Source organism: Hemiscyllium ocellatum, chromosome 15 (assembly GCF_020745735.1).
Source record: "Hemiscyllium ocellatum isolate sHemOce1 chromosome 15, sHemOce1.pat.X.cur, whole genome shotgun sequence".
Lineage (NCBI taxonomy): Eukaryota > Metazoa > Chordata > Chondrichthyes > Orectolobiformes > Hemiscylliidae > Hemiscyllium > Hemiscyllium ocellatum.
In genome coordinates, this window is record NC_083415.1 from 24,068,053 (window position 1) to 24,095,513 (window position 27,461).

Below are 27,461 nucleotides of genomic sequence, written 5' to 3' on the forward strand. Positions count from 1 at the left end.
AATGTGTTGTAATCTTTCCATTCCCATAACATTCTTCTGGCCTTGCAGTGCCTTGTTTCACTGATTATAAAACGCTGAGCTTAACAAGAGTCTAGGCTGGGCTGTGCTCTCGAAGAATCACAGTACTCCTGAAAAGAAAAAAATATTGCCTGATGCAACAGCTATATGTAACTAATAAAGAAATGAATGTAAAACCAGTTTTCCAAACAGAAATATTTGTCGCTTTCTAGCTATGTTTGTTTGTTAGATTCAAGACACAATGTTCTTTGTTACAACCCATTTACCTTTTGCTCCATTCGTCTTGTCTCAACAAGCTCTACATTTAAAACGGCAGGATGTAAAACCTGTTGCATCAAAGCTGTTCTGTAATGACAGCTTCCAATTTTGGATTATAACCAAAATTACACAACCTTTGGAACTCATCGCTGTTTTTTCTATTAGCAAACAGTATGACTAACATAAGGTATTTAACAATAGACATTTACAGCTTTTAAGTATTAAGGTATTACAGGGAGAGCTGCATTGTGTTTATTTGCCAGGCCACAATATTCCTTGGAATACTAACATGTTAGCTTTACTCTGCTTCACACTGTAGAAGTCAATTTCTATTCTGCCACCTGGACAGTAACATGGCACAGGAGGTCACTTGCTCATTGCAGAACGCACAAGAGAACATCAGGATTTTCCTGGCTGTATGGTGAAGGCTCCCTGATATAGTTCCACTGTCAAAGAAGTTTCCAGCTGTGTGACCCCATCCAGAGGAATGCAGCCAATTTAAATATTTGAAGGTTCGATTAAAGGTGACTTCCCCAGCTTGCCAGCAATGGAGACCCCCATAAACCCCAGTCAGTCTGGGAAAGTGCCAGCCTCCTGGACATGGGCTTTCTGTGAATGCCCCAAGGGCAATAGGAACAGGATCCTTCATCCACTAAAGAGAGGGTGGGGGAAGGCCACACACATAACCTTAAATGGAGATCTGGAGACAACCTGTCTGAATGGCTCCTTAAATTGCTCTCTCAATCACAACCAGTTTCTGCACTGCCTACCCATCTCAGTTGCAAGACTGTATCAACAAAGCTGCAGAGCAATCAGTTCAATGATAGAGCCAGCAGATTCAACATCCTATCCATTGTCCTTAATCAGATGACAAGTTCAAAGGCAACCAGCTGCAATGGCCACTTGTAGGAAAATTGCTGAGCTAGTCTTAATGCTACAAAGTGCAGGCTCAGAACCCCACACACACCTCTACCCTGAATTGGTTCTGACATTGGGGGCCCAAAGCCCATACACTATAGGGATCACAACAAAGAATTTGCACCTTAAACCTGTTCCTTTATTGAATGGAAGCATAGCTCATCACAACAGAGATGAGGATCTGGCAGTTTCCTTAACAACAGCAATTCATATAACATTTTAAATGAAGATAAAGCATCCCAAAGTTCCACTTAAGAGTGTTATCAGACAAGCTATGACATAGCTTGCAGTCATAGAGAAGAATGCTATGAGATGTAACATAAATTCTACTTCTTTGATCAAGCCTTAAGAGGGAGGTGAGTAACTGGCTTCCTTTGCCAAAGAAATACTGAATTTCAAAATGAATTGCAGTGATCTTGTGGTATCATTTGACAGGACTAGGCAGAGAATGATGGAAAATATTAAGAATAAACCAATAGGTATCATTTTAAGGTAAGCCAACTGCAAGTTTTCAGCAGTATCAGCAGCACACAAGGACAGGAAAAGGGGAAAATCAAAGCAACAGGGTCACCTATGCAAAATTTCAAAGTAATGATTTGAAGACAATTGTAAGTGTACCTTAACGTCTGTGGAATGCTACTGGGATTTCCCGATTAGGCACCAGTGTCCCAGAATGCAGTGTTTCCACAGGATCTTCATCAGTTGCCACTATTTTGTACCTTGGCACCAGCTGCAGTGGAGATAGCAAAACCCTGATTAGAAAAATCTGTGACTGGTTGATTGCTGTATTTAAATATAGTTAGCAAAACAATGGTGATGCCCAGCACACGAGACTCACCCAACAGAGGGCTAACTGCAACTGTAGCTCAGCCAGCCGCCGGCCTATACACATCCTCTTCCCAATCCCAAATGGCACATGTGCAAAAGGATTGATTGTATGCCTATCCTGTAGCCATCGTTCAGGTTTAAACTGCATTCCATCATTGAAATATTCTTCATTCCACCCCAATGCATGACTGTTTATCATTAAAATAGTCTACAGAGAAAAAAAAAGAAAACCACATATCCTTATATTTAGAATGGAAGTGAGATCATTCTGGAAATGCATTTGTTTAACCCACTCAAACCCAAGACTCATATTTCCATGATATGAACAATGAATTGCTCTTATATTTTATAAATAGTTAGCTACTCTCCAGCAGCATTAGCAAATAAATAGAAAGAATGTGGCCTCTTTCCCTATGTGCAATTGTTTCTCTGTTTATCTTTCACTATCTAATTCTATTAGTTTGTGTTGATGTGTCTTATCTTTCACTATCTAATTCTTTCAGTTTACTTCTATTTGTCTGCTTTAGACACAGTTACATATTAAACATGATTTTGATCTTAAAATGCTATAAATAAAAGCGTGACAACAATTTGGCAACAGTTTGATGATTTAACAGAAGCTACTGCCCAGCTGCAGAAATCACGATTGACGTAGGTAGTCTCTTGAAATAGTACTTCAACCAAATAATTGTCAAGTGACAACCCAGCTCACTTGGCACCACTCAAAAAAACAGTTGTAGGAAGTTTATTTGAATGTATAATCTGGGATGATATCTCAGGGTATTACTAAAATCTGTTTGAGATACTCCGCTGTTGATGCAGGGGTCACAATACATATTCTTTCTCGAGGGCTCCTCTTGAGATTTTCAGAGGAGTTCTTTTTGGTTTAGAGCCATTCTTTCTGATTTTTAGGGCTCCTTTCTCATTGTCATTAAAGCCTTTTTTAGATGGTGGAGTCATGTAGTAATGATATGTTCTATATTTGTGCTGACATATGGAGTATTTGACTCACACAGAAGCAGATTTAGAAGAATTAATCTGTATTCTCAATAGTCAAGCTTGTATTTTTCTTCACTCATGGATTGTTGGTGTCGCTGGCTAGGTTAGAATTTATTGGCCTAGAGGAGGCTGTGGTGAGCTGTCTTCTTGAAACTCTGCCATGTTTGGGGTGTAGGAACCTGCATGGCACTGTTGGAAAGGAGCCCCATGACTTTTACCCAATGACAATTAATGAACAGTGATATAATTCCAGTTCCGGATGACAAGTGGCGTGGGGGGTGGTCCTTGTATGTGGCAATGTTCCCATCCAGGTGGCAGAAGTCACCTGTTGTTGATGAAGGAGCGGAAGTGATTTAGTTCAGTGCATCTGCAAATGACACATACTGCTGCCACAGTGTGTCAGTGATGGAGGGACTGAATATTGAAGGTGGTGGATGGGCTGCCAATCAAGTGAGCAATTAGATGGTGTTGAGCTTCTGAGTATTGTTGCAACCACACTCATCCAAGCAAGTTTAGTCAGTACTCCATCACATTCTTGACTGTTGCTTTGTAAATGGCATACGTGCACTGGGGAAATAGAAGGTGCATAATTGCTCACCTCTGGCTTCTTCAAATTACTATACTTATATGGCCTGTCCAGTTAAGGTTGTGGTCAATGGTAACCCCCAGGATGTTAACAATGGGATATTCTGTGATAGAAACACCTTAAAGTTCATGGGATGGCAGTTATATTTCTCTCTTGTTGGAGATGGTCATTGCCTGGTACTTGTATGGTACAATAGCTTGCCAGTTAACAGCTTGGATGTTGTCCAGATCTGGCATTATCTCCATTGGACATAAAGCAACAGCACACAAGGAAAGCATTAATTTTCTAGGCACCAAAGTATTTAAATTAGCATAATATAACTAACATGTTAGCAAAATATGTTTTTGTTTTAGAAAATAACTGAAACATTCTTCTATGTCCTAATAACCATCATCCTCAAAGTTTATCCTATAGAGTGGTCAGATCAGAAATAAATGGTTGCATGTTTGTCTTTGGCACTGTCATTACACCTCAAGTATTTCACAATACATGAAATGCTTTGAGATGTATTGATGTGTGTATGGCATTAGCTGCCAGAGGGAGTGGTGGAGGCTGGTACATTTACAACATTATTAAAGTCATCTGGATGTGTGTATGAATAGGAAGGGTTTAGAGAGATATGGGCCAAAAGCTGGCAAATGGGACTAAATATCTAGTTGGCATGGATGAATTGGACCAAAGGGTCTGTTTCCATTCTATACAGCTTTATGACTCTATGTGATCATATAGAAACACTAATCTTTAAGAAATAAAACCGTTCAATATTAAATTATAACGGTCATAATGTTCATTATGATAGCATCCATTATACATCCTCCTACAAAATACTTCATGAATTTCTGCAACTTCAGCCTATAGTTTCCATATTCACTTGGAAGGAATTCATTGCCTCAGTGACCTCAAGTTTTCCTGGTTCCCAGATAGCTGTGTTTTCCAATGTTGTAAGATGTAAATGTGCACTCTCCTGATTAGAGTCATTTCACATTGCAGCCCTTTATTCCCCTTTGAAGTCCTTCCCCCTGGTGTTTGCAGCTTCTCTTTTTAGCCTCACTTGCCATCCCCTCTCCTTTCCCCATCCCCAGCCTTACAAGCCCACAGTCCCAGCCCCTTGCCCTCTCAACCCAGTGGTCTCCTTCTCCTCGAGCCTAGCAGCCTGACCACCTTCTGTGGCCTTCAAGCTGACTTTCTTAGATCTCTACACCCTCTTTCACTGCTGCCACTCACCTCTCCATGTTGCACTAACCACAAACTGGTTCTCTCTCACATTTACTGCTGATAGGTATCTGTGACTATAGGAATGGCAGGTGAGAGATTTTTAACAGTCCCACTTATGAGGTGACTTTCCATTTTCCCAAGCATTTTGGATGATGGTTGGATAAGATAATAAAACTAGAACCTCTCAGCTTGTTCTGGTTCAAATGAATGTTAAAGATCCCTTATTGCTGTTCAAAGAAGAGCAGAATAATCTTCTGGTGTTCTCAACCAACATATGCCTTAACCCAACAATGTTAATAACAATTCACTGGTAATTAATTATATTGTTCTTTGTGAAAAACTAGTCTGACCAAAATAGATACCTTATTATATTTAATTAACAGTCATTTAGCTTCAAGTGTAATTTGTTATCTGAATGATTTTAGGATGCAATAAATGCTGAGTTTTGCCTCACACCATAATATGAAAAGTCCTTCAAACTATGGGATGATGAATAATTTAAGATGTTAATCAAGTAGCAGCAAAATGGAGCATTGTTATTTGTATCTGAAATGTCACGTGATACTTACTCCCTTCGGTAGTAAATAGTCACCAAGAACAGTTTCTTCATCCAGTGTACGACTCGTGAAGGGCACAGAAGGTGTAATCCTAAACAGGTATTTGATATTAGTGATTATTTTATTGAGGCATTTTGTTACTGCATTTTAACAGGACTACAATCTTCTTTGTAAACATCTTTGTTCATTTTAAAAAGTAATTGGAATGATCATTATAGTTGTATAGGATAGAAAGATACGTGCAATAGTGAAGTGCGATCAAATATTACACACTAAGTAGTTCTGAAGAAAATAAATCTAAATGGGGCAGATACAATTGCAATACATCAGCATTTTAGTCTTGTTCTGACAAAAGAATGCTTGACAGAACAGAGTCTGGACTCTTTCTCAATTAAAAAAAAATTCATGTCTCATTCTTAAAATGATACTGAAGTAATAAACTGAAAGTTTGCTAGTTCCACTGTAATTCACTAGTGTGATTTACAGTGCATGCTAAAGAATGATTGGATGATTATAGAATTGTTTGCTTTCAGAATTTTGTATATTTCACAATCTTGGCCAAACCATATAACGAGAGAATTGAGTGCTTGTTCAATAGAAGAAAGCTGTACAGTAAGTATCATTCTAGCTGTGATTAGTTGCTTATTTTTGACTGGGATTATATGCATAATATAAGGAAAACAAAAAAAAATGCAGGATTGGAAATCACAATATAAAGCACAGAACTATTAAATACAAATGTAGATTTATTTTTAATTTACTCATGCAGTGTGGATGTCAGTGGCTGAGCCAGCATTTATCACCCATCCCTAATTGAGCAGGGTGATGATTCCCTTTTATTTTGAACCACTACAGTCTGTTTTGTGTAGGTATAATGCACAGCCAGCTGGTCAAACAAACCTCATAGATTCCTTTAGACAAGCCTTCAGGTAAGGCATTTTCTTAATATCGTTTGCAGTTGGGATCTGGTTTTTAGACAGCACAGACAATATTTCTTTGTGAAGTTCTTCTTGTGCCTTGGGATTGCGAGACAGATTGAAGATAGCCCAAAGCAAACTGTTGGCTGTCTGTAATATAAGATAACATAAAACATAGTGGACTTAGTGCAGAATTTTCATTTAATTGCTGTCAATTAACTAAACTGTTACTATTTACAATATTTGTACAAAGCTTTTCCCTCACCTTGAATTAAAGACACAATGATGTCGTGCATGCATAATAATAGTAGGATCAAACTTTGTAATTTAGCTCTTCACAAAATTTAATCATTTTAAATTGATTGAATTAAGACTTGTGGGAAATCTTGCAAATCTTCAATATCGTGGCAGTTAATTCAAAATTTATAGTTACAGCTTAAACAATTATGGGTTTAGATCAAAGTTTTACAGTCCTGTCATGTAGTCATTAATAATAGGACAATTTCACAACTAACAAGGAGAAAGCTCAATGGATCTCCCATTCTAAATGCTTGCAGTGATCAGCATCTGGATGCAATAGGCAAGACTGAAGACTTCTAATTTTCAGGGTAAATGAGGTAGTTACAAGGCAATATTTCCAGAAGAAACCTTCAATCACATCCCAGGCTTACTCAATTCACTTTTTGAGTAAATCTCAACCCAGATGGAAAACTGGTTCTGTCAATTAATAATGAAATATAAGGAGATGGCAGACGAACTGAACAGGTATGTTGTATCAGCACTTTATAATGGAAGAAACACCCTAGATGCAGCAGTCAATCAGGAAATGGAATGTAGGGAGGAACTCAGAAAAGTTGCAATATCATGGATACTTGCATTGCACAAATTGTAGGAGCTGACAAGTCCCTGGGTACTGATGAAATTCATTCTGATGCCTTAAAAGAAGTGATTAGTGAGATCATTGTTGCAATGGTTTTAATTTACCAACATTCTCTATCCGCAGGAAACATTTCATCAAATGGGAAGACAGCAAATATAATTCCTTCATTCTAAAAGGTAGGGCAAGAGAAAGCAGAGATCTACAAGCAGTTGGTTAGACATCTGTTATAGGGAAAATGTTAGAAGCTACTTTTTCAAATATTATTACGGCTTTGTGAAAGGGAAATCATTTTTAACCATTTATTGGCATTCCTTGAAGAAATAACACAAATAATAAAAGGGAACAGGTGGAAATACTGTCCTTAGATTTCCAGAAGGCATTTATTAATGTGAGACATCAAAGATTATTGTCGGAAATATGAAAATATGAATTAGGAGCAGAAGTATATAATTTATCTCTTCAAACCTTATCATTCAATAAGATCATGGCTGATCTGTTTTTGGTCCAGATTCCACATTCCATCTGTAGCCAGTAATCATTGGTTCCCTTTCCTAACAAGAGTCTACCTACCTCCATCTTAAAAATATTTAATACTTCTATTTCCACCATTCTGCTTCAGAGAGTTCCAACTGAAAGATTTTATTTTTATTCATCTTTTTCCTAAAAGGGTAACACCCCAACTTCACCCTTGGCTCTGGATTCACCTACAAAAGTAAACATCTACCTCCACCTTGTCGAGACCACTTAATCTTTAATCAGATAATTTTTTTAAACTTCTGTGAAAAATAGCCAACTTATCTAATCTGCCCTCATTTGACTGCCCATTCATTCTGGATATCGGTATAATAAAACGTCTCTGAATTCCCTTCAACACAATTACATCCTTGTTAAATAAGGAGATCAAAACTGCAAAAAATATTTGAGGAGTTGTCTCATCAAACCCATATACAACTGAAGCATTTCATTTATGTTAAATTTATCTAGTAAGAACTTATAGCTTTCTATTAGTATTCTTATTCACTTGCTGCACCTGCATATTAACTTTTCATGTCTCATGCACTTGAACAGCTAGATCCTGCTGCACCTCAAAATTATACAACTGGTCTCCAGTTGAATAATACTGTTTTCATTAGAATCATAGAATCCCTACAGTGTGGAAACAAGCCTTTCAGCCCAACAAGCTTCTCCAAAGGGTAACCCACCCAGACCCATTCCCTTACTCTCTTATCCTATATTTAACCCCTGAATAATGCACCTAACCTACACATCCCTGAATACTATGGCAATTTAGCATGGCCTAATTCACCTAAACTGCACATCTTTGGATTGTGGGAGGAAACCGGAGCACTCAGAGGAAACCCATGCAGACACAGGGTGAATATGTAAACTCCATACAGAGTTTACAAGGCTGGAATCGAACCCAGGTCCCTGGTGCTGTGAGCCACCGTGCCGCCCTATTATTCCTGCCAAGGTGAATATTTAATATTTCATACTCCATCTGTCAGTGTTTTGCCCACTCTCTTAACCTATCTATACCTGTCTCCGTCCTGTGATGTCATCTCATGAACAACACACCATACTTTGTGTCATTTAGTAATTAAGCCTTTAATCCACTCAGGTAAATGCTGAATATAAACACTAAAATGTTAAAGGCCAAGTATGTAACCCTGCAGGCTCCCAATCATCACATCCTGAAATCAAAATTCAATTTCACCAGCTGTTATGGGTGAGGTTTGGACCCATGTCCTAATGTCTTGCCATTGGACTATTAATGCAATGCCATCACCACTAAAGAATTATTTCTCTGTATGTGAAGGATTAATATATTGGCTATGATAGAAGATTGGCTAGCTAACAGGCAATAGAGTAGTCATATATGGATCATTTCCTTATTGGAAGACTGTGATACACAGTTGTGCACCACAGGGGTCAGCGTTGGGGCCATAGCTCAACAATTTTTCTAAATTATGACAGTAACAAAGGCACAGTTATTAAATTTGCTGATAAATGAAATATAGATAGGAAAGAAGGCTGTGAAGAGGGCATAAGAAAGCTATAAAATGATATAGATAGGTTAAGTGAGTGGCCAAAGATTTGACAAGACGGATAAAATGTAGGAAAAGGGGCCATTTTAGAAGAATGGATAACAATGATGCATACTCTTTCAATGATGAGTAATTACAGAGCTCCAGAGGAATCCAGGTGTCCTACAGTTATTGCAAATGGCTACAATATCTGTTCAGTGAGTAATTAGGAAAGCTAATAGAATTCCATTGTTTATTGTGAGGGAAATTCAATATGAAAAGAGGGAGGTTTTCTTCAGTTGTACAGGGACCGGTGCAAGGCCATCTGGAATACTGTGTTCGTATTTGTCACCTCACTTAAAGAAGGTTGTGAATGCTTTCGAAATGTTCAGAGAAGATTTACCAGACTAATATCTGGAATAGACAAATTGTCTTAAGAGGGAGGTTTGGACAAGCTAGATTTTTAGTCAAAAGGTGGCTTGATTCAAGCATACAAAATTCTGATGGTTCATGACAGGTGGGATCAGGAGAGGATGTTTCCTCTTAAAGGAACATCTAGAACTCGGGATGTCAGTTTAAAAGTAAGATGTTGACCATGTAAAAAAGATGAGGCAAAGAAATTGAGAATTCTTTTGGAACTCTCTTCCTCAAAATCTATTGCAAGTATAATCTTATAAGATTTTTAAGGCAAAGGATAAATTCTTGATAACCAAGGAGGTGACAGGCTATTGGTATTGGTGGGAATGTGGAGTTTAAGTTACAGCCAGATAACAGGAGCAAGCCCAAGGGGCTAAATTATCTACTGTTTCTCCAAACTCATTTGTGTGTTCATAGGTGGCCAGTAGTCTTGTCCAAAATAGGATGGAACCTCAACAAAATATTTAAATCCGAGTTTTAATATGTGCTTATGCTCGTCTTTTTGTGGACTGGGCTCTGTATCTCAGCTGAATGGAATTCAGCTTTCAGAGTTCTAACCACTAGACATTAAAGGGACAATTAGAGGTCACTCTGGAACAGTTTTCCTAAGAAATTCCTGTGGCACAGGAATACATTGCTGGTCCTTCTGTGCAATCTGCTCCTCCCAGAGATTGCCCATTCTCCACTCAGAAGAACTAGTCAGCTTCCTAGAGGAGTTGTTGGATTTTCCTTTGCCTGACTCCCCACGCCCACACAGAGGGCTACAATTCTTATCTAGCATTGCCACCTAACTAAGATATTTTTTTCTAATGATACCTGACTGTGGTATATTTGGTTATATTGGACAGATAATGTGCAACTGACCTATTCCCACTGTCGGCCCAATGTGCACAATAACTGCCCATCACCTTTAGCAAGAGTAGATCATTTAGCGCCTTGGACTTGCTCCTGTTATCTGGCTGTAACTTAAACTTCACATTCCCACTGACATGAATAACCTGTCATCAAGAATCTATCATTTGCCTGAAAAATCTTATACGATTCTACTTGTATTGGCCTTACCAAGGTATCCTTCAGTTAGCATCAAATTTTCAGCCTCAAATCTTGGGAAAGAGCATGAAATCATGGCAATAAAAATGAAAACAGAAACTCAGAAGATCTGGCAGCATCAATGCACAAACAAATTTCAGTATTTTGAGTCTAGTATGACCTTTTGTCAGAACTAGAACATTCTGACTCCAAGGTGAGATTGATATCACGTGAGATAATAGTAATTAAGATTGTAACCAAGTGTTTTCTCCTAGTGTAGGTCGGAGCTACATCTTTCCAACAGCTGCATGTGGATTTCTGTCAGAATATTACCGTTTCTACTCCTCCAATCTGGAGCTCAGTGATTGCTGCATACAACTCTTTTCTCGATAATTCACTACCATTGTAGATTTCAGAGAGGAAGTCATTGGCTGGGCAAGCCGAGTGTCGGTTCAATCTTCCATCAATATGGCACTTTGCTAAAAAAAAATTGCACACAAGAAAAATTAAAATGACAAATACACAAGCAAAAATAAACAAATGAACAAAATATACAAATTCAAATCACTGTACCAATCTCCAGGCATTAAAGTGGTTTGCAGTTAGCTTCAGTTATGAGGACAAACTACTTCTTGAGAGTATCAAATTCTTCATGGAATTATCATTTAGACAACCTAAACTCTTTCCTTTTCAGTTCAGATGTTTTCTTGGTAAGGTCAATTTTAAAAATTGACGTATTCAAATACATTTATCTATGCCTGATCACTAGTTGACAAAGATAAAAAACAGGTGATAGCATTTAATAATTTCCATAAGATATGTTGAATAAATAACTAGGAAAATTGCACTGAATGGCATTGATTAATGGTCTTAAAAAAGTAGACTATTAATTTTCTTAAGTGCATTATTATTCAGAACTGAGTTACAAGAATCTGAATTCTTGAACAATCTGCTTGGATTCAGACAATTTGTGTGAGTGACATACAAACTGTTTTTATTTGTTCTGTTTATTGCTTTTTGCCCCCCTGACCTGCTAAATGTTTAGCATCTACTCAAGATGACAAACAGGAGATTATCTAAATCATCTGGCTCAAACAGTACTGTTTGGTAAACAATTATCTGAATAAGAAATAATTACCTTAAAAAAATAAGTTTTGTTTGATATAGCTGTGGTTGAGTTCAAAACTAAGGACCATAAAAGTAGGATAGTCACCAGTAAATCAAATGAAACAATCAAGAAATACCTCTTGGAAAGGTGGTTAGAAAATGGAACCTGATAGATTGTGAAGTAGTTGCTGTGAAGAGGATACATGCATTTTGGAGTGAAGCTAGTCAAACTAATGAGGGGGAAAAGGAAGCAAAGGTTGGGTTGATGATGTTAAATGAATTACATTATGAAAAGGCTTATGTGGACCATGTATATGTCTTAGATATGTTGAGTCAAAAGGCATGTTTCTGTGCTGTAACTTCCATCTAATTATACATAGCCACATTAGATCGAATTTCCACAATGTCCCCGAACTGATATGAATCCAGGATCCACTGGGTCTTTTCATAAGCCTACGTACAGTCCTGGCAGCATCCAGTACAGAACTCTTCTCCGTTCAAACATTTCTGCCCATGCTTCCTCTTAAAATTCCAAAATTCATTAATTATTCAGTGCTTTTCACATTTTGATTTCATCATAACGTTCCCTGTAGTTTCATCATAATGTTTGATTCTTCTAACACAAGTGAACAAATGTTGTGTATTCCAGTGCTTTGTTTCAAAGCTGGTGAAATTAATAATTTAACAGACAATAGGCTTACAATGAGCATCATTCTTGAGGTATCAGCTTTTTCAGGCGCTATTTTAGATTCTTTGAAACTGCTGTTTAGATTTTGTTTGTTTTCTAGTTTGAAATGAGTACTACTAGCCATTAACAAATTGTCTTTTTCAGTAAATAAGGTTAAAGCTAAAAATGTTTGTCATATTACTTTGACAGAACATAAGCAAAAGAAATACAGGCAAAGAACATGATGACTACAGGTTGATCAGTTAGAAAGCAGAACAAATATTCTCTGATGTGTTAATATCTGATACAATGCCCATAAATCATGTTGAAAGTGCTTTATCTTTGCTAAACTACTTCAGCTATTTTCACTCACGCAATAGGAAAGTAGGTGTGTCTGTCAATAGTGCCTCGAATGAATAAGCTATGTGCGCAACTAGAGTTACATATCGCTGTCAGTTCAGCGACCTTAGTCAATGTCTCATGTTAACCTTAGACTGTTATAAACACTTGGCTCCAATACCTACCCAGGTCATTCAGTTTACCAGTTAGATGACGATCCTAGAGCATGTCATTCCAGTGAAATGGCATTAGGTTCAGCAATCAATCACATGATCCAAAAAGAAGGGACTTTAATTTAATTCTTTTCAGATTTGATAAATGAATACCCATATTTTAAAAAAATGTTTGGGTAAAATAGTTGTTAAATTAGACACTAATTGATTCTTTAGCAACATTTGATGTTTTCCAACTGTAATGACTTTTAAATATCATTTAATTAGATTAGATTACTTACAGTGTGGAAACAGGCCCTTCGGCCCAACAAGTCCACACCGACCCGCTGAAGCGAAACCCACCCATACCCCTATATTTACCCCTTACCTAACACTACGGGCAATTTAGCATGGCCAATTCACCTGACCCGCACATCTTTGGACTGTGGGAGGAAATCGGAGCACCTGGAGGAAACCCACGCAGACACGGGGAGAACGTGCAAACTCCACACAGTCAGTCGCCTGAGTCGGGAATTGAACCCGGGTCTCTGGCGCTGTGAGGCAGCAGTGCTAACCACTGTGCCACCGTGCCGCCCACTAATTATTTGATAGTGACAAAACTTTTGCTTTAATGAAGAGAGACAAAACTAAAAACAGAAAATTGTAGGTTAGTGAGTCTTACTTTTCAGCTGCTAAAAACAAAATAGTGTCTACATTACAGAAAAGCATTATGATGCACATAGTCATACTTGAACTAAATGTAGCTGGTTAGCAGAAAATTTGAAAATGTAGGTTATACTTGGCCAACTCAGTAGAATTTTTGATGTCTAGGTATGCCAAAAAAACTCCGTTCAGTGTTATAATATTCTTTGTAATTTTTGTTTAAGCTTTATGTTCTTTAGGAATCAGTTGCATAGTAATTTTCAAATGATTGTTCAGTGTTTGAAAACATCAAATCCAACTCTGTTGATTGAATGGAGGTCCCTTCTATGAGCAGGAAAGATTCCACATGTGAAATTAACTTGTGTAATCAAAATCGAATTCCCAATCACGGTGGACTTGCTTTAATGACCATGATATTTTTTTCAGCCCAACCTCAGAAACGTTACATTTATTTCCACTTCTGGCATCAACCATCTGATGTATTTTTGAATGAGCATTTTAAAACCACATGTGAGCTAATTTTGTGCTGCAGATTATATACAAAAAGAACTGAATGAAAAGCTGCAGAAGTCATTTTTTGGTTTATCACCTTGCAACTGGTTTTTTATGCATAGAAAATTGGGAAACAACAAAGGATGATGATGTTATGGGGTAATATACTTCCAAAACAATGCAATCCTTTTCATTGCATATTCTACAGTCATGGTCTTACAGGATTCTAGTTTATTTTGGGTGGAACTTCAACCGGTCCAATCGGAATGGAATATTGGGTAAATAAAAAAGTGGAGCGTAAAACTGCCACTCTCAAATAATAATCATTTTGACAGCTTTATACATGCTGAAACAGACATTAAACTACTAACATGTCATACTGCAAGAAATACAGAACCACAAGTTCAAAAAAACTATTGCTTTGAAACCATTTTGTTAAATATGAAGGAAAAAAAAAGTCTATTTTCAGGTAGAAAAATGTTTCCTATGTGCAAGATATTAACCCACCACTTTCATGCTTAGTGAAATCATCAGTAAAAAATAAGTTGCCTGCAGGACAATGCCCAAGAAACAATAGCAAAAATTATTTCCCTTCCATCAGTCAGGACTACAATTTGATAGTAGAAGCATTATCATAATTTTTTTTCAGAATATTAATATATCAAATTTGAAACTGCCTGAAAGTCAAGAGTTCCCACAAGAATGCACTGAAGTTTGAGATTTTAGGTATTCATAGCTGTTCAAAGATTTCTATGGTTCCTATGATTAAAACATTAGCTTTTCGGTATATTTTGTTGAAATGATTTTTGTTATAATTTACATTACTAATATGCACTTTCATCAGACATGTACCTGTTTTGAATATATTGTCCCAAGCTTCAGTGTGGTCCTTCCAAGTCTTTGTGTTTAAACGTTTATGGAGCCCAACTGGAGTCACCATCATTTTACCAAATGTATTCATCATCTAGGATATACAAGAAAGATGGTCATTTGCAACTTATATACAGGGAGATGCTAAGTGTATTCTGAAGAATGAAATTAGCTTCTCTTCATTGAGTTTATATATAGTTTACCTGCAAAAGATGCTTCTTCCATCATGAAAGATGCAAGTAAACTGTTTAGTTACTTGCTATATTAAGTCAGATGTCACAGTCAACAGTGTTGATCTACATAAAATCATTTTGGGATCCCACTTATTTTAGGGATGTACCTAAATCTCGATTGCTTCGTTGCATCTTAACATTCAGAATAAAATAGAGAGCGCAAGCAACTTGTAACATTCTATAAAGTTCCATAAGAAGAAACAAAAGTAAGTGTTTCACATGTGGGGCTTCACTAGAACTCTGAACCTTGTGTTTGCTTTGCATTTTATCATTTGCTTTCCATTTTATCGTTGTAATTGATAGCAAGCTTTTATCCAATAAATATACAGGATGTTGCAGAAAATTATACTTGTTGTTTTAAATGTAGTTTTAATTAGATATTAATTCAGTAATCTGAGTATTTTATTGATTTATGTAATTAGTTAAAATGCTGCAGAAAAATTGATATCCTATAGCACTTATTAATCATTTATTGTAAATTCATTTATCACTGTGTACTTACAATTTTAACTGCCTGAATGAAGTTCAAAGATTCTTCAACAACATTTTGGTCCAGAAGACCAAATCTTCTATCATACAACACCAAACAAATTGCTGGAATTAGAAAGTTATTGATAAGTACATAATGCAATCGCCAAGATACAAAAATATAAATGATATATTAAATGTCATTATTCCTTTTGCACCTTCTGTAAGTGTACACTTTATTAAAGAACAAAAAATAGTAATTTGCAAACAAATATTTAATTCAAAGATAGATTGATCCCAAACTATGACAGAGCAATTAAGAACACTATCTGAAGGATGGAAAAAAATAATGCCACACGTGTACTTGTCTTTTTTAAATGTATTTTCTGAGATTTCTGGGATGGAATGCAGGGCAGAGGTCAAACGTTTCCCCAAGAGAATTTTAGCAACCCTAGAGAGGGCAAGTCTGAAGAGTTGTTTATATGATTTTTCTCTTGCATCATTCATCTCACAAAATTTGTATTATTTTGATACAGAATGGTACATGCAACGTTTGGGAGATCTTGTCTTCTGGGGAATTTAGAATGAAACAGGCAGCTTAATATTTGGGGAGGGAGGGATCGAATTGTAAAAATAAAGAGCGGGATCCCTACTTAAAGGATTTTCTTCTTGGTTTCTTCTAGCTAGAAATACATCATGGGCGGCATGGTGGCACAGTGGTTAGCACTGCTGCCTCACAGCGCCTGGAGACCCGGGTTCATTTCCCGATTCAGGCGACTGACTGTGTGGAGTTTGCACGTTCTCCCCGTGTCTGCGTGGGTTTCCTCCGGGTGCTCCGGTTTCCTCCCACAGTCCAAAGATGTGCGGGTCAGGTGAATTGGCCATGCTAAATTGCCCGTAGTGGTAAGGGATAAGGGGTAAATGTAGGGGTATGGGTGGGTTGCGCTTCGGCGGGTCGGTGTGGACTTGTTGGGCCGAAGGGCCTGTTTCCACACTGTAAGTAATCTAATCTATCTCTTGTCATATTCAAATGTTCACAAATAGGTTTGTGTGTGCATCCCCCACTGATCGCTTGGTTCTTACGGTATGATCGGTTAGAACTGAAGATTAGAGGTCTACAATCTGAGTGCCTATCTATTTCACCAACTTCACTTTCATTACTAGTAAGAAAACCCTGACCTTATAAAACTTATTAACCCCATACTGACATGTTTAAATACAGCACTGCGTGTAAACAAAGATCAAATAACTTTTGTGTCCATTTCAATTTAAATATTGTTGGTGTTTTAATTTACTGAAATGCAATTTATCAAATTTATTCCCACAAAAAATGAGTTGAAATGCTTAAATAATCTTAATCCAATTACCCTAATATTTAAAATGGATTTTATTCTAAAACTGGGAATAAGACCGCAAGGCGGGATTTGCAGCTCTATTGACCGTACATTTATTTTCAATGTGTTTGGCGTCGAAACAAGAGCTTACTTTCGAAGGACCATTTGTTCAGTTCCTGGTACAAATCATTGATCTTCCCGGTCTCATCGCGAAGCTTCTCCATTCTGTCGACGAAATCTTTCAGAACCTGACAAACATTTAACATAAACGGAGTGAACAAATATCCAAAGCAGGAGTTCCTGGAACGCACGGTTTGCAAAGGGGGGAAATCACAGGACCTCCTACTTGAGAATCTAATCGTTACATTTTCAACTTGCTCTCTCTCCCTATTTACAACACAATATTGATTTCCCTGCAGAACACATTTTTCTATAACGATCGCCCAGTTTTGTGGTGGGAAGTCATTCCAGCCTCTTGGAAGGAATATTAACTGTTGGAAGGGATCTCACACGGAAATAATTTTGAAAATCTCACTGTGTAACGAGTAACTTTTCTCAGCGGGTCCACCTGACCCGCTCACCTTATTCCTGACTTGCCTCATGTTGACTGATCCCTTTGCAATGTTTCCTCATACCAACTCCAATCACCAGCTTGCAACCCTAACCCTCCACCCTATTCATGTGGCAAAGCCTCTCTGTATTTCCAGGCACGTAACGGTGCTCTCCAACGATGCCGAGCACTGACCAGGTGCTGGATCGAAGTGCGTGCAGTGAGGCAAACACTTTTACTTCAGCGAACAGCGAACTCGGTAGTTTCAGGGAGATCAAGGCGGTCCCTTTTGCTTACACCGATACCTGTTTACATTGGTTGCAGAGCTCAGCTTTGGCGTACCCTTTATGTAATCCCTGTGTCAATCTTTTGAACTGCGCTGTGTAAAAAAAAAGTAATCTTTTTCAAAGTGTGTGGTTCTTGACAGTCTTACAGAACCCTGTGAGATGGACAGCTCTCGGATCCCTCTGTTAAACCGGTTGGCGTGGAGGCTCAGTCTTGCCTGTTCATTAAAGTCAGCGCCGCGACAGGGAGGACGTTATATAAACACCTCGGTCTCCCGCCCAGATTGATGTAAACGCCATGGGACGCGCGCTGAACTCCAAAATCCTCACCCCATTGATTCTTCCGTCCAGTTTTAATACTTCCGTTGGCTTCATTAGCTTTCGCTGAAAGATACTCCTCACCCTTTGCCAATCTTTTCCTTCCCTAAAGACAAGACAACGAAAAAGAAAAAATATATATATATTTTAAAACCCGAGCGAAATCAGGAAGAAAAACTGAAGTCACTGGAAAAGCTCAGCAGGTTCGGCAGCATCTGCAGAGAGAAATCAGAGTTAACGTTTCGGGTTTTAAAAAAAAAGTTTGTGTAAAAAAACCCCATCAGTGATCGCCTCGGCTACTTTTTTTTAACATTTACTAATTGTTTTGGAACAAGCGCCCCGCGTTTGTAATAATGCAGGTTCTCAGTCTGATATTTTGGGGGCTTTTTTTGCAAATATTTAAAATAGTACTAACTTGTAATTTCTAACGCAATGCGCTCAATGAAAAGTAGTTGGGGTGATTTGTCTGTACAAACAGATGTCGGCGTTTCTGGTAATGATATGGTCGGGCTAGCCCGTCCTTCCTTTCACCCGGGAACTCACAGTATGAGGAGTCCATATGCCTCATCCCTGTAATCGCGATAGGCTTTCCACGGTTTGATCTCCAGGCGCTGAGGGTAATTGCTTTCCTTCCGGTAAAGTGCTTCCAGGAGACACGGAGCCCCGATGTGAACGGATTCAAACGGACCCAACTTCATCTTAAAAATCTTCCCAAACTTCTTGTGAAATTCCACCTACGGGAAGGAATACAACACGCGCTTAGTTAGACTGTTAGGGGGGTGGTTCATGGGTGCAATGCATCCCTCTCTAACCTTATCGATATCTGTCTCCTTTTAACGAAATACATAGAGATCAGTTGAGCTACGATTTTTAACTTATTCCCTGCAGTCGCTCCCGTAGCTGAGTCTAACGCTGTTGCATCCCCTGAGTTTACCAGTGTTTTGTGCTGCTTTTGGAGTCCTCCCCTCCTAATGATCTCCAGCAGACTCCCCAGCACGGGCCAGTTCGTGGGGCCAGGGAGAGTGTTGTGCCCAGGCGGAACCAAGAGTTTTTCTGAGACACTGCCAGCGGTAGAAACCGGAATACTGCCCCGCCATTTCCCCCCTTGTCTCAAAAACTGCAGGAACATTCTGACATTTCGGTTCTGAAATCTCATTTTTTTAAAAAAAATCTCAAGTGTTAAACGAGGCAGCAAGAAATTAGCAGCTTCTGGTTGGGGCTGCAATTTCCTCACCAAATTTATAGACAGCGGCTTGTGTGGCTCCCAGGTTCCTGGCCAATCAGGAGTCCCACCTGCTTGGTGTGGCTGACAAGCCCATGGTTTTTTTTCTCTCTCTCGCTCTGCAAACACACCGAGTGCCAGAACAAACTGTGGCGTGGACTGTAGCCGCTGCAAAGTTGGCTCGCACCTGACTGACTGACTGTGAGTGCACCTCATTGAATCGCGTCAATCGTTTCAGGCCAGGGGCACTGAGGTCCGCCTTCGTTTGCACTGCAACCTCAATTAGGAATCCCGTCTGTAAACAAAAGCCAGGACGAGAAAGAAACAACCTCCATCAACAACTTCAGTTTTCTCTTTTATAAAAAACAAAACTGAATTTGGGAGTGATAGAACCTTGCATCCGATAACTTCTGCTTTAATACGAAAGCTAACATGCACACTATCCGCAGAAATCTTACATTCCTGGCTTCCACCTCCTGACACGTTCCCATTATGAACCTGAAATGTTTTTCTCTCCTGTTCTGAGGAACCTCCTCTGGACTCAAAGCTTTACCCTGCTTTCTCTCTCTCCACAGATGCCGCCAGACTTGCTGAAATTCTCCAGCAATGTCTTTTTTTTTGCCATCTTCCCTGTTCGTTTATCTTGCCTTAACGAAATATTCGTCCAGGTAGCAGCTTCGTGGAAATATTAAAGGAGCGAATGTTATTTAACATCGCCAATCTGAGTTGTAACTATGTGTATTTGTTTCCGTCTAAATAATATGGTGTCACCTGGGCACAGACCGTCCATGATAACTTGTCAGTTAAACGCAAGCGCCCGTAATTGAGGCTGGCACGTTCGTGTGAATGCCGCCCTATTCAGGATGACACATATTACACAAAACCCCACCCTATTATACAACTGCAAAGGCTACAATGCATGGCACAGTTCCGAAAGATGAACGGAGTTGGAGCTCTCTTCCTTTTACCTAGTTCCTTCAGAAGACAAAGAACTGCTTATCACTAAAACTAAGAACAATGGATGCTGGGAATCTGAATCACAAACTGAAATTGCTGGAGAAACTCAGCAGGTCTGGCAACATCTGTGGGGAGAAGGCATGGTTAACCCTTCAGGTCCAGTGATCCTTCTTCAGAACTTTAACACTGCTTTCTCTGCGCAGATGCTACCAGACCTGCTGGGTTTCTCCAGCGATTTCTAATATTGGTTCATGTCTCTGTTGTTTTGGATGGTTGTGTAGAAGAAACAGTGGGGTTTACTTAAACTAACAACTAGTTGACTTTCACTGGAGATGAAAGTGGTATCAATCTAATAGAAATGAACGTAGAATCCTTACAATGTAGATAGAGACCATTCAGCTTATCGAATGTATCAACCCTCCCAAGAGCATCTCACCCAGACCCACCCAATTCCCATTTCCCACAGCTAACCCAATAAACCTGCACATCCCTAAACACCGCAAGGTAATTTAGCACTGTGGCCAATCCAACTAACCTGCGCATTTTTAGGCTGTGGGAGAATGTGCAAACTCCACACAGGCAGTCACCCAAGGCTGGAATCAAACCTGTGTCCCTGGCACCAGTATTTTCTAAGTTAATTTCTTTCCTTCTCCAAAATGATCAGATTTCCAATTTTTAAAAAAACAGAATCGAATATCTTATTCTTATCTGCTTTCCTTTCTTTTTCTGTTGATTTCTCTGCTACTTCTCCCACCATTTCTGCATTCCCCACCACACCGCATGTTTTTTTCACGACTATCAGTTTCTCATTATAACAGAAACATGTTCTTCCTTCTTTAAACTATTTGAAGATTACTTTTACTCCATTAGAGTCAGATACCAAAGTCTCTTATCTAATCCCACTGACCCTTCATCAACCAAAGCACTCTTATACATGAGCACAATGTTATGGGGTGACATGGTGGCTCAGTGGTTAACACTGCTGCTAGGGACTCATGCTTGATTCCAGCCTTGGGTGACTGTCTGTATGAAGTTTGCACATTCTCCTAATGTCTTTGTGAGCTTCCTCTCACAGTCCAAAGATGCACAGATTAGGTGGATTGGCTATGCTAAATTGTCCTGTGGTGTTTCAGGATGTGCAGGCTAGGTGGATTAGGTGTGGGAAATGCAGGGTTATAGGGATAGCGTGGGTCTGGGTAAGATGCTTTTTGATGGGTTGGTGCATACTCGATGAACTGAACAGTCTCTATCTGCATTGTAGGGATTCCCTGTTCTTTTCTCTTGGATTAGATTCCCTACAGTGTGGAAACAGGTCCTTCAGCCCAACTAGTCCGCACTGACCCTCCTAAGTGTAACCTCCAAACCTATTCCCCATATTTATCCCTGACTACTGCACCTAACTCTATGGCAATTTAGCATGTCCAATTCACCTAAATTGCACATCTTTGGACTGTGGGAGAAAACCAGAGCACCCAGAGGAAACCGATGCAGACACAGGGAGAATGTGCAAACTCCACACAGACAGTCAGCCGAGGCTGGAATTGAACCCAGATCCTTGGTACTGTGAGGCAGCAGTGCTAAAACCACTGAACCACCCATTGATACCACTTTCATCTCCATTCTAACAACTGCTGTCACTTTACCTACTTCTTTGGCTGTTTCATACTTTGATTTATTTCTCAAATTATTTTGTAGATTATGGTGGCATGATTACACTTAGCGTCAAGAGTGTGGTGCTGGAAAAGTACAGCAGGTAAGGCAGCATTCGAGGAGCAGGAAAATCAATGACTCGGGCAAAAAACCTTCATCAGGAATGAGGCTGGGAGCCACGGAGATGGAGAGATAAATGGGCTGGGGGGAAGGTAGGAGAGTGCGATAGGTGGACAGAGTTGGGAGTAAAGGTAGGAAGGAAGATAGACAGATGGGACAGGCCATGAGGATGGTGCTGAGCTCGAATGTTAGAACTGGAGTGGAGGAAGTGAGAGAAAACAAAGGAGAAATTGTTGAGGGTGAGTACCAGTTCAGCCAAATGAATAAGAGTGTCAGTGGAAGGGTACTGGTGGGGACACCGGGAGAGGAAGAAGAAGGATTCAAAGAAAATTATTACACTTAATGACTAGGCAAAAGTGAGGACTGCAGATGCTGGAGGTCAGAGTTGAAAAGTGTGGCACTGGAAAAGCACAGCAGGTCAGGCAGCATCCAAGTAGCAGGAGAATAGATGTTTTACCCTTCATCAGGAATGTGTGTGTGTGTGTGTGTGTGTGTGTGTGTGTTGGGGGTGGGGGGGAGGGGGGGAGAAGGAGGGAGGTGAGGTAGATGGGGGGGAGAAAGGGGCTGAGAGGTAAATAGGTAGGGCTGGGGGAAAGTAGCTGGGAAGGCGGTAGGTAAATGCAGGTGGGAGTGATGGTAATAGGCCAGAGGGGTAGGTGGAGCAGAAAGGTGGGAAGGAAGATGGACAGATAGAACAGTTCAAGAGGGCGGTGCCATGTTGGTGGTTGGATCTCGGATGAGGTGTGGGGGAGGTTAGCGAGTAATTGCAAACAACTAACTTTAGGGATCAGTTGACCACAATGTAGAGTGACACCAGCAGGCTGAGTTCAATTCCCACACTGCACACTGGCTGAGGTTACCATGAAAGACTCTCCTTCTCAACCTCTCCCCTCACATGAGGCATTAAACCACCACCAGTCGTCTCTCTCTAATGAGACAATATGACTATGATGACTTTATCTGTAAGAATAATTATGTTCAATTGATTTCGATAGATATAAATAAAATGTACCATATTTTGTACAAGGTTGTAAATATATCCATACATTGAACTTTTCCAAAGCATTCATTTTTTTTTCTGTAACAGCTTAAATTTATCTGCCGTGTGAAAAAATCATGTTACTTTTTTTTACTTATTCTGGACATCCTTTATGATACTGATTAGCACAAATATGGATAGATATACAAAATTACCGCTTAAAAATAAAGAATGCACACAAAATGTAATCACCTGACTTTTCTAAATTTAACAATCTGGTAGCAGAGGCTATACATAAACAATCAATCAATCACATTGTTCAATTTAATTTCAAACAAGTTTCTGTCACCATCAAGGTCTCTGACCCAGCTGTATGTATAAGTAACAAAGAAGAATAAAGATATGTAACAAATGCAGAGACAGCAACAGCGGCACTTTTAAAATCTAGAGGCTGTAATATCATATGAGTTCCAAGCCTGCTTGTTCTCAAATTCACAAATACAGAAAACCAACCTCCTGTACCAAAGCTGCAGGTGACTAAAGTTTGTGACATGTTAAAAATCCATCACTTCAAATATATCATTCAATAATTCCAGCAATATGACTGTGGTTACTGATGTCAACTTGACTATACTTGAGAAAATAACAAAAATCATCAGGCCTGTATGATCTGATTTACAAGATAAATAAATCACTGTTGTGAATCATTCTTTTGTTTATAACTTGTAAAAATGCATTATTTTCTTTAACTGCAATTTCCTCAAGTGCATTTCTCTGTATGAGTGATCAATATACCATGAGATTTTCTGGGATGAACAGATGATTAAACAATCCTCTTTATTTAAACCCATGAAAGGCTTGCCACTGGTTTTCAAATGATCTCAACACTCAGGATCGAAAAGCACACATATCCTCCTTTTCAAAAACACAATTATTAAAGATTTGGAGATGCCAGTGTTGGACTGGGGTGTACAAAGTTAAAAATCAAATAACACCAGGTTATATTCAACAGGTTTAATTGGAAGCACTAGCTTTCGGAGCGATGCTTCTTCATCAGGTGGTTGTGAGTACAAAAGTGTAAGACACAGAATTTATAGTAAAAGTTTACAGTGTGATGTAACTGAAATTATACATTGAAAAGTAACTTGATTGTTTGTTAAGTTTCGTATGATCAAGATATTTTTCAATGTATAATTTCAGTTACATCACACTGTAAACTTTTGCTATAAATTCTGTATCTTACAGTTGTGTACTCCACAACCACCTGATGAAGGAGCAGTGCTTTGAAAGCTAATGCTTCCAATTAAACCTGTTAGACTATAACCTGTGTTTTGTGACTTTTAACAATTAATAAAGGTAGTTAGGGAAAGGAGCAGGGGTTTCAATTCTTTCTCTTCCAAGTTTGTAACATTTTCAATGCTCATCAGGAATGCCATTATTTAGATGAAATATTAAACCAATACCCCTCTACTTGTTTTGGTGGTTGTATAAATCCAATGGCACTACTTTGAAGAAAAACAGGGATGTGCTCTTCATGGCCTGGTCAATACTTATCCCTCAATCAACAGCCTGCCAAAAAAAAACAGACATTCTGGTCATTACCATGATGTGGAGAAGAAATGAGTTGCTGAAGATGAAGTCATTATGGCTCATCACCACAAGATGTTTTGCCTGTTTATTTAATTCTGCATCTTCTATTAGATGCTTATCCACGAGAATAAGTGTCCTGAGATATTGGTGAGGCCAGCAGAAATGCAGACTAAGAATGTTTTGAAGACAACATGGCTTTTGTTCTTTTAGAATTATACTTAAATAATCTTCTTTGCTGTAGTGATTTCAGAGTTAGAGATTTTTCAGAGTTCAACAGAGCTTTCAGAATTGAGAAAGAAGGAGAGAGGCTCTAATGTGTGGTCGTAACCATTGAGTCTTGCACAAACAATTCTTTCATTTGAATTTCTCAGGAACAGCCAATGGGCTGACTGGGCAACAGACAACAGCAATGTCATTGGATAGGAGTGTCAATGATCTCATCCTGATGGAGCATTTAGGTTTCTGTTTCATGGAGCCACAGCCAATCTTTGAGGTGGTGGCTAAGCAATCCTCCTGTCCTGTTAGAAAAGACTTTGATGGAATAGTGAGACATCCTAGATGTTGCTTCATACAATGGCATTCTGAGCCACATATGGTGGGCGGCACGGTGGCACAGTGGTTAGCACTGCTGCTTCACAGCGCCTGTAGACCCGGGTTCAATTCCCGACTCAGGCGACTGACTGTGTGGAGTTTGCACGTTCTCCCCGTGTCTGCGTGGGTTTCCTCCGGGTGCTCCGGTTTCCTCCCACAGTCCAAAGATGTGCGGGTCAGGTGAATTGGCCAAGCTAAATTGCCCGTAGTGTTAGGTAAATGTAGGGGTATGGGTGGGTTGCGCTTCGGCGGGTCGGTGTGGACTTGTTGGGCCGAAGGGCCTGTTTCCACACTGTAAGTCTAATCTAAAAAAAAATTAGAAATCTTTGAGTTTCTATTGAAACACTCAGTGACCCACAAGGGAAACTTTTGCATTGCAAGTGAAGGTATTATGTTGGCTATTAGATGGTGTATCATGATTGGTTCCATTGATATACTGACGTAAGTGGGCACCAATTCGACTTGGGCAGAATGAGCCCCAAGCTGTGCACCAAGTTCCATATTAAGTTAGTGTTAAATGCCTCAGTCTCCTTTACTGGCAGGCTTTCCAGTGCAACAAGCATTTTATCATGTGTACCTATCAATTTCCTAAATTTGGCCCATCAAAATCTTTATTTAAGTCGTCTGGAGCAGAACAAGTGCGCGACCTTGCCCTCTGCTATCCTTTCTTCCATTTTCAGCAACAAGACACTGATAACAGTTTCTCTAACATATCCTTGCTTTCTCTTAACATTTAAGATACATGCAGTAACATTAACGTCTAAAATACATGAGTGTCACTCATTGAGCTGGCAGCTGAGAGAGTAATATCATGTGATACTGTTCCTTTGTATTCAATATCCTCTTCCTCTTTCTCCTTTGTTTGTGAATATTCCAGTTCTTGTGTACCTGTGATGAAAAGGAACACGGGTTTGTTTATTTTGAAGGAGACTAGAAAGCATAAATGCATGCTCACACTATTTGTAACTTGACAGTCAGAAGAGACTGAAGGGTGAGGGAGAAGTGGAAGCAAGAAGAAAAATTTGCTATTTGTATATCTTTAATAACTTACAAGTGCCTCTTCCCATAATTACTCTATTTTGTATTCATGCCCACCGATCTTGGATCACCTGAGTAGCTTCACTGCCAACAATCCTTTTTGGTATTAGTCTAAGTTACTGATACCAAGTGGAAGATTGCTCACATGAGATCTTCAGCAGAAGATAGGATCAATCTTTATAAGTGGAATAGGTTTATTGTATAGTATTTAAATAGCTAGTGTGGAACATCTGAGATATATAAATCTAGAAGATAGCAAGCTGTAACTAAGAATAAGATCACATTATACTCATGAAACATTCTGCTAAATGACTGAGAGACATCTGAATAACCTAAAAAAAATGTCAGTACCGTCTCCTTCATGAGAATTAAAATGTATTGTCTTTCAGTTCATTCCTGTTGTCTTCTGTTATACACCAACATCTCCCGTAATAAACAGATGCATATAAGTAAATATTTTGAAATATGGTTGGATGATGTAGCTATTGTGGTTGGACAATTGCCTGTGTGAGAGAGCTGTGTGTTGTGAGGTGAAGTTTGTAGCGGTGCTAAGTGTGTGATGGTGAGTTATTGAATTGAAGGGTTGAGTTCGATGGTTAGAGATTTTTGAAAGATTGATGATAGGAATATGGTGAATTAATCAGGGGATTGATTTCATGCTCCATTGGTAGGATAAATCATTTATGCTTGCTGATACCCAAGAGTATGCACAGTTACAGCAATTGTTTTACACATGTGATCAAATAGTGACAAATACCTAATAAGGAAAATCATTTAATGCAAGAGTATATCCCTAAGAGAAATAAAGTCTTAAAATAAAAGTTTATTTTAGTTTTTAAAAATCAAATTAATGTTGTGCACTTGCATGTGCAATCTGAAATAATCACCAGTGAATATGCACAATTGGCAATCATCATCAGAGCACTGGTGTTAGTAAACATGTCGTTTGAAGATTGAGATCTACCACCTTGATAACTTGTCAGACTGTTCAGTTTCTTTCTGTATTATCAATTTTTCTGAAGCAACAGTCTTAATATTGATCTCCATCTCTACTTCTACCCACTGCTCCCTGAGCATATGTGGAGATCCTCCTACCTACCTGCATCAGTTGCATTTGTTTCCTCCATGTTATGCACCAAGGCCTCTGGTGCAATCTCAGAAGGCTGAGGTGAACAGTCTCTCATCATATTC

General features: G+C 39.0%; 1 protein-coding gene across 1 annotated transcript; it reads right to left on the reverse strand.

Moving 5' to 3' along the window:
* Positions 1-15: 15 nt before the first annotated feature.
* Positions 16-27,457, reverse strand: LOC132822650 (1,25-dihydroxyvitamin D(3) 24-hydroxylase, mitochondrial). Its single transcript, XM_060835896.1, has 15 exons — positions 27,370-27,457; positions 26,002-26,120; positions 19,494-19,640; positions 19,058-19,267; positions 18,667-18,857; positions 18,136-18,229; positions 17,123-17,219; positions 15,672-15,763; positions 14,919-15,030; positions 10,980-11,125; positions 6,280-6,446; positions 5,392-5,470; positions 2,033-2,230; positions 1,813-1,924; positions 16-128 (listed from the first exon to the last, which is right to left on the reverse strand). The coding sequence occupies exons 1-14, from the start codon at positions 27,455-27,457 to the stop codon at positions 1,814-1,816; spliced, it is 1,851 nt and encodes a 616-aa protein (XP_060691879.1). The 3' UTR covers positions 16-128; position 1,813.
* Between the last annotated feature and the right edge of the window lie 4 nt (positions 27,458-27,461).

Bases quoted from the DNA above. Each gene is read 5' to 3' on its own strand.
- LOC132822650 (XM_060835896.1), bottom strand. From the start codon at position 27,457: ATGATGAGAGACTGTTCACCTCAGCCTTCTGAGATTGCACCAGAGGCC. The intron at 15,764-17,122 runs GTAAGCTCTTGT...TTCTAATTCCAG, and splicing joins GAACAAATGGTCCTTCGAAA to CAATTTGTTTGGTGTTGTAT. The intron at 1,925-2,032 runs GTGAGTCTCGTG...TCTCCACTGCAG, and splicing joins TGCAGTTAGCCCTCTGTTGG to CTGGTGCCAAGGTACAAAAT.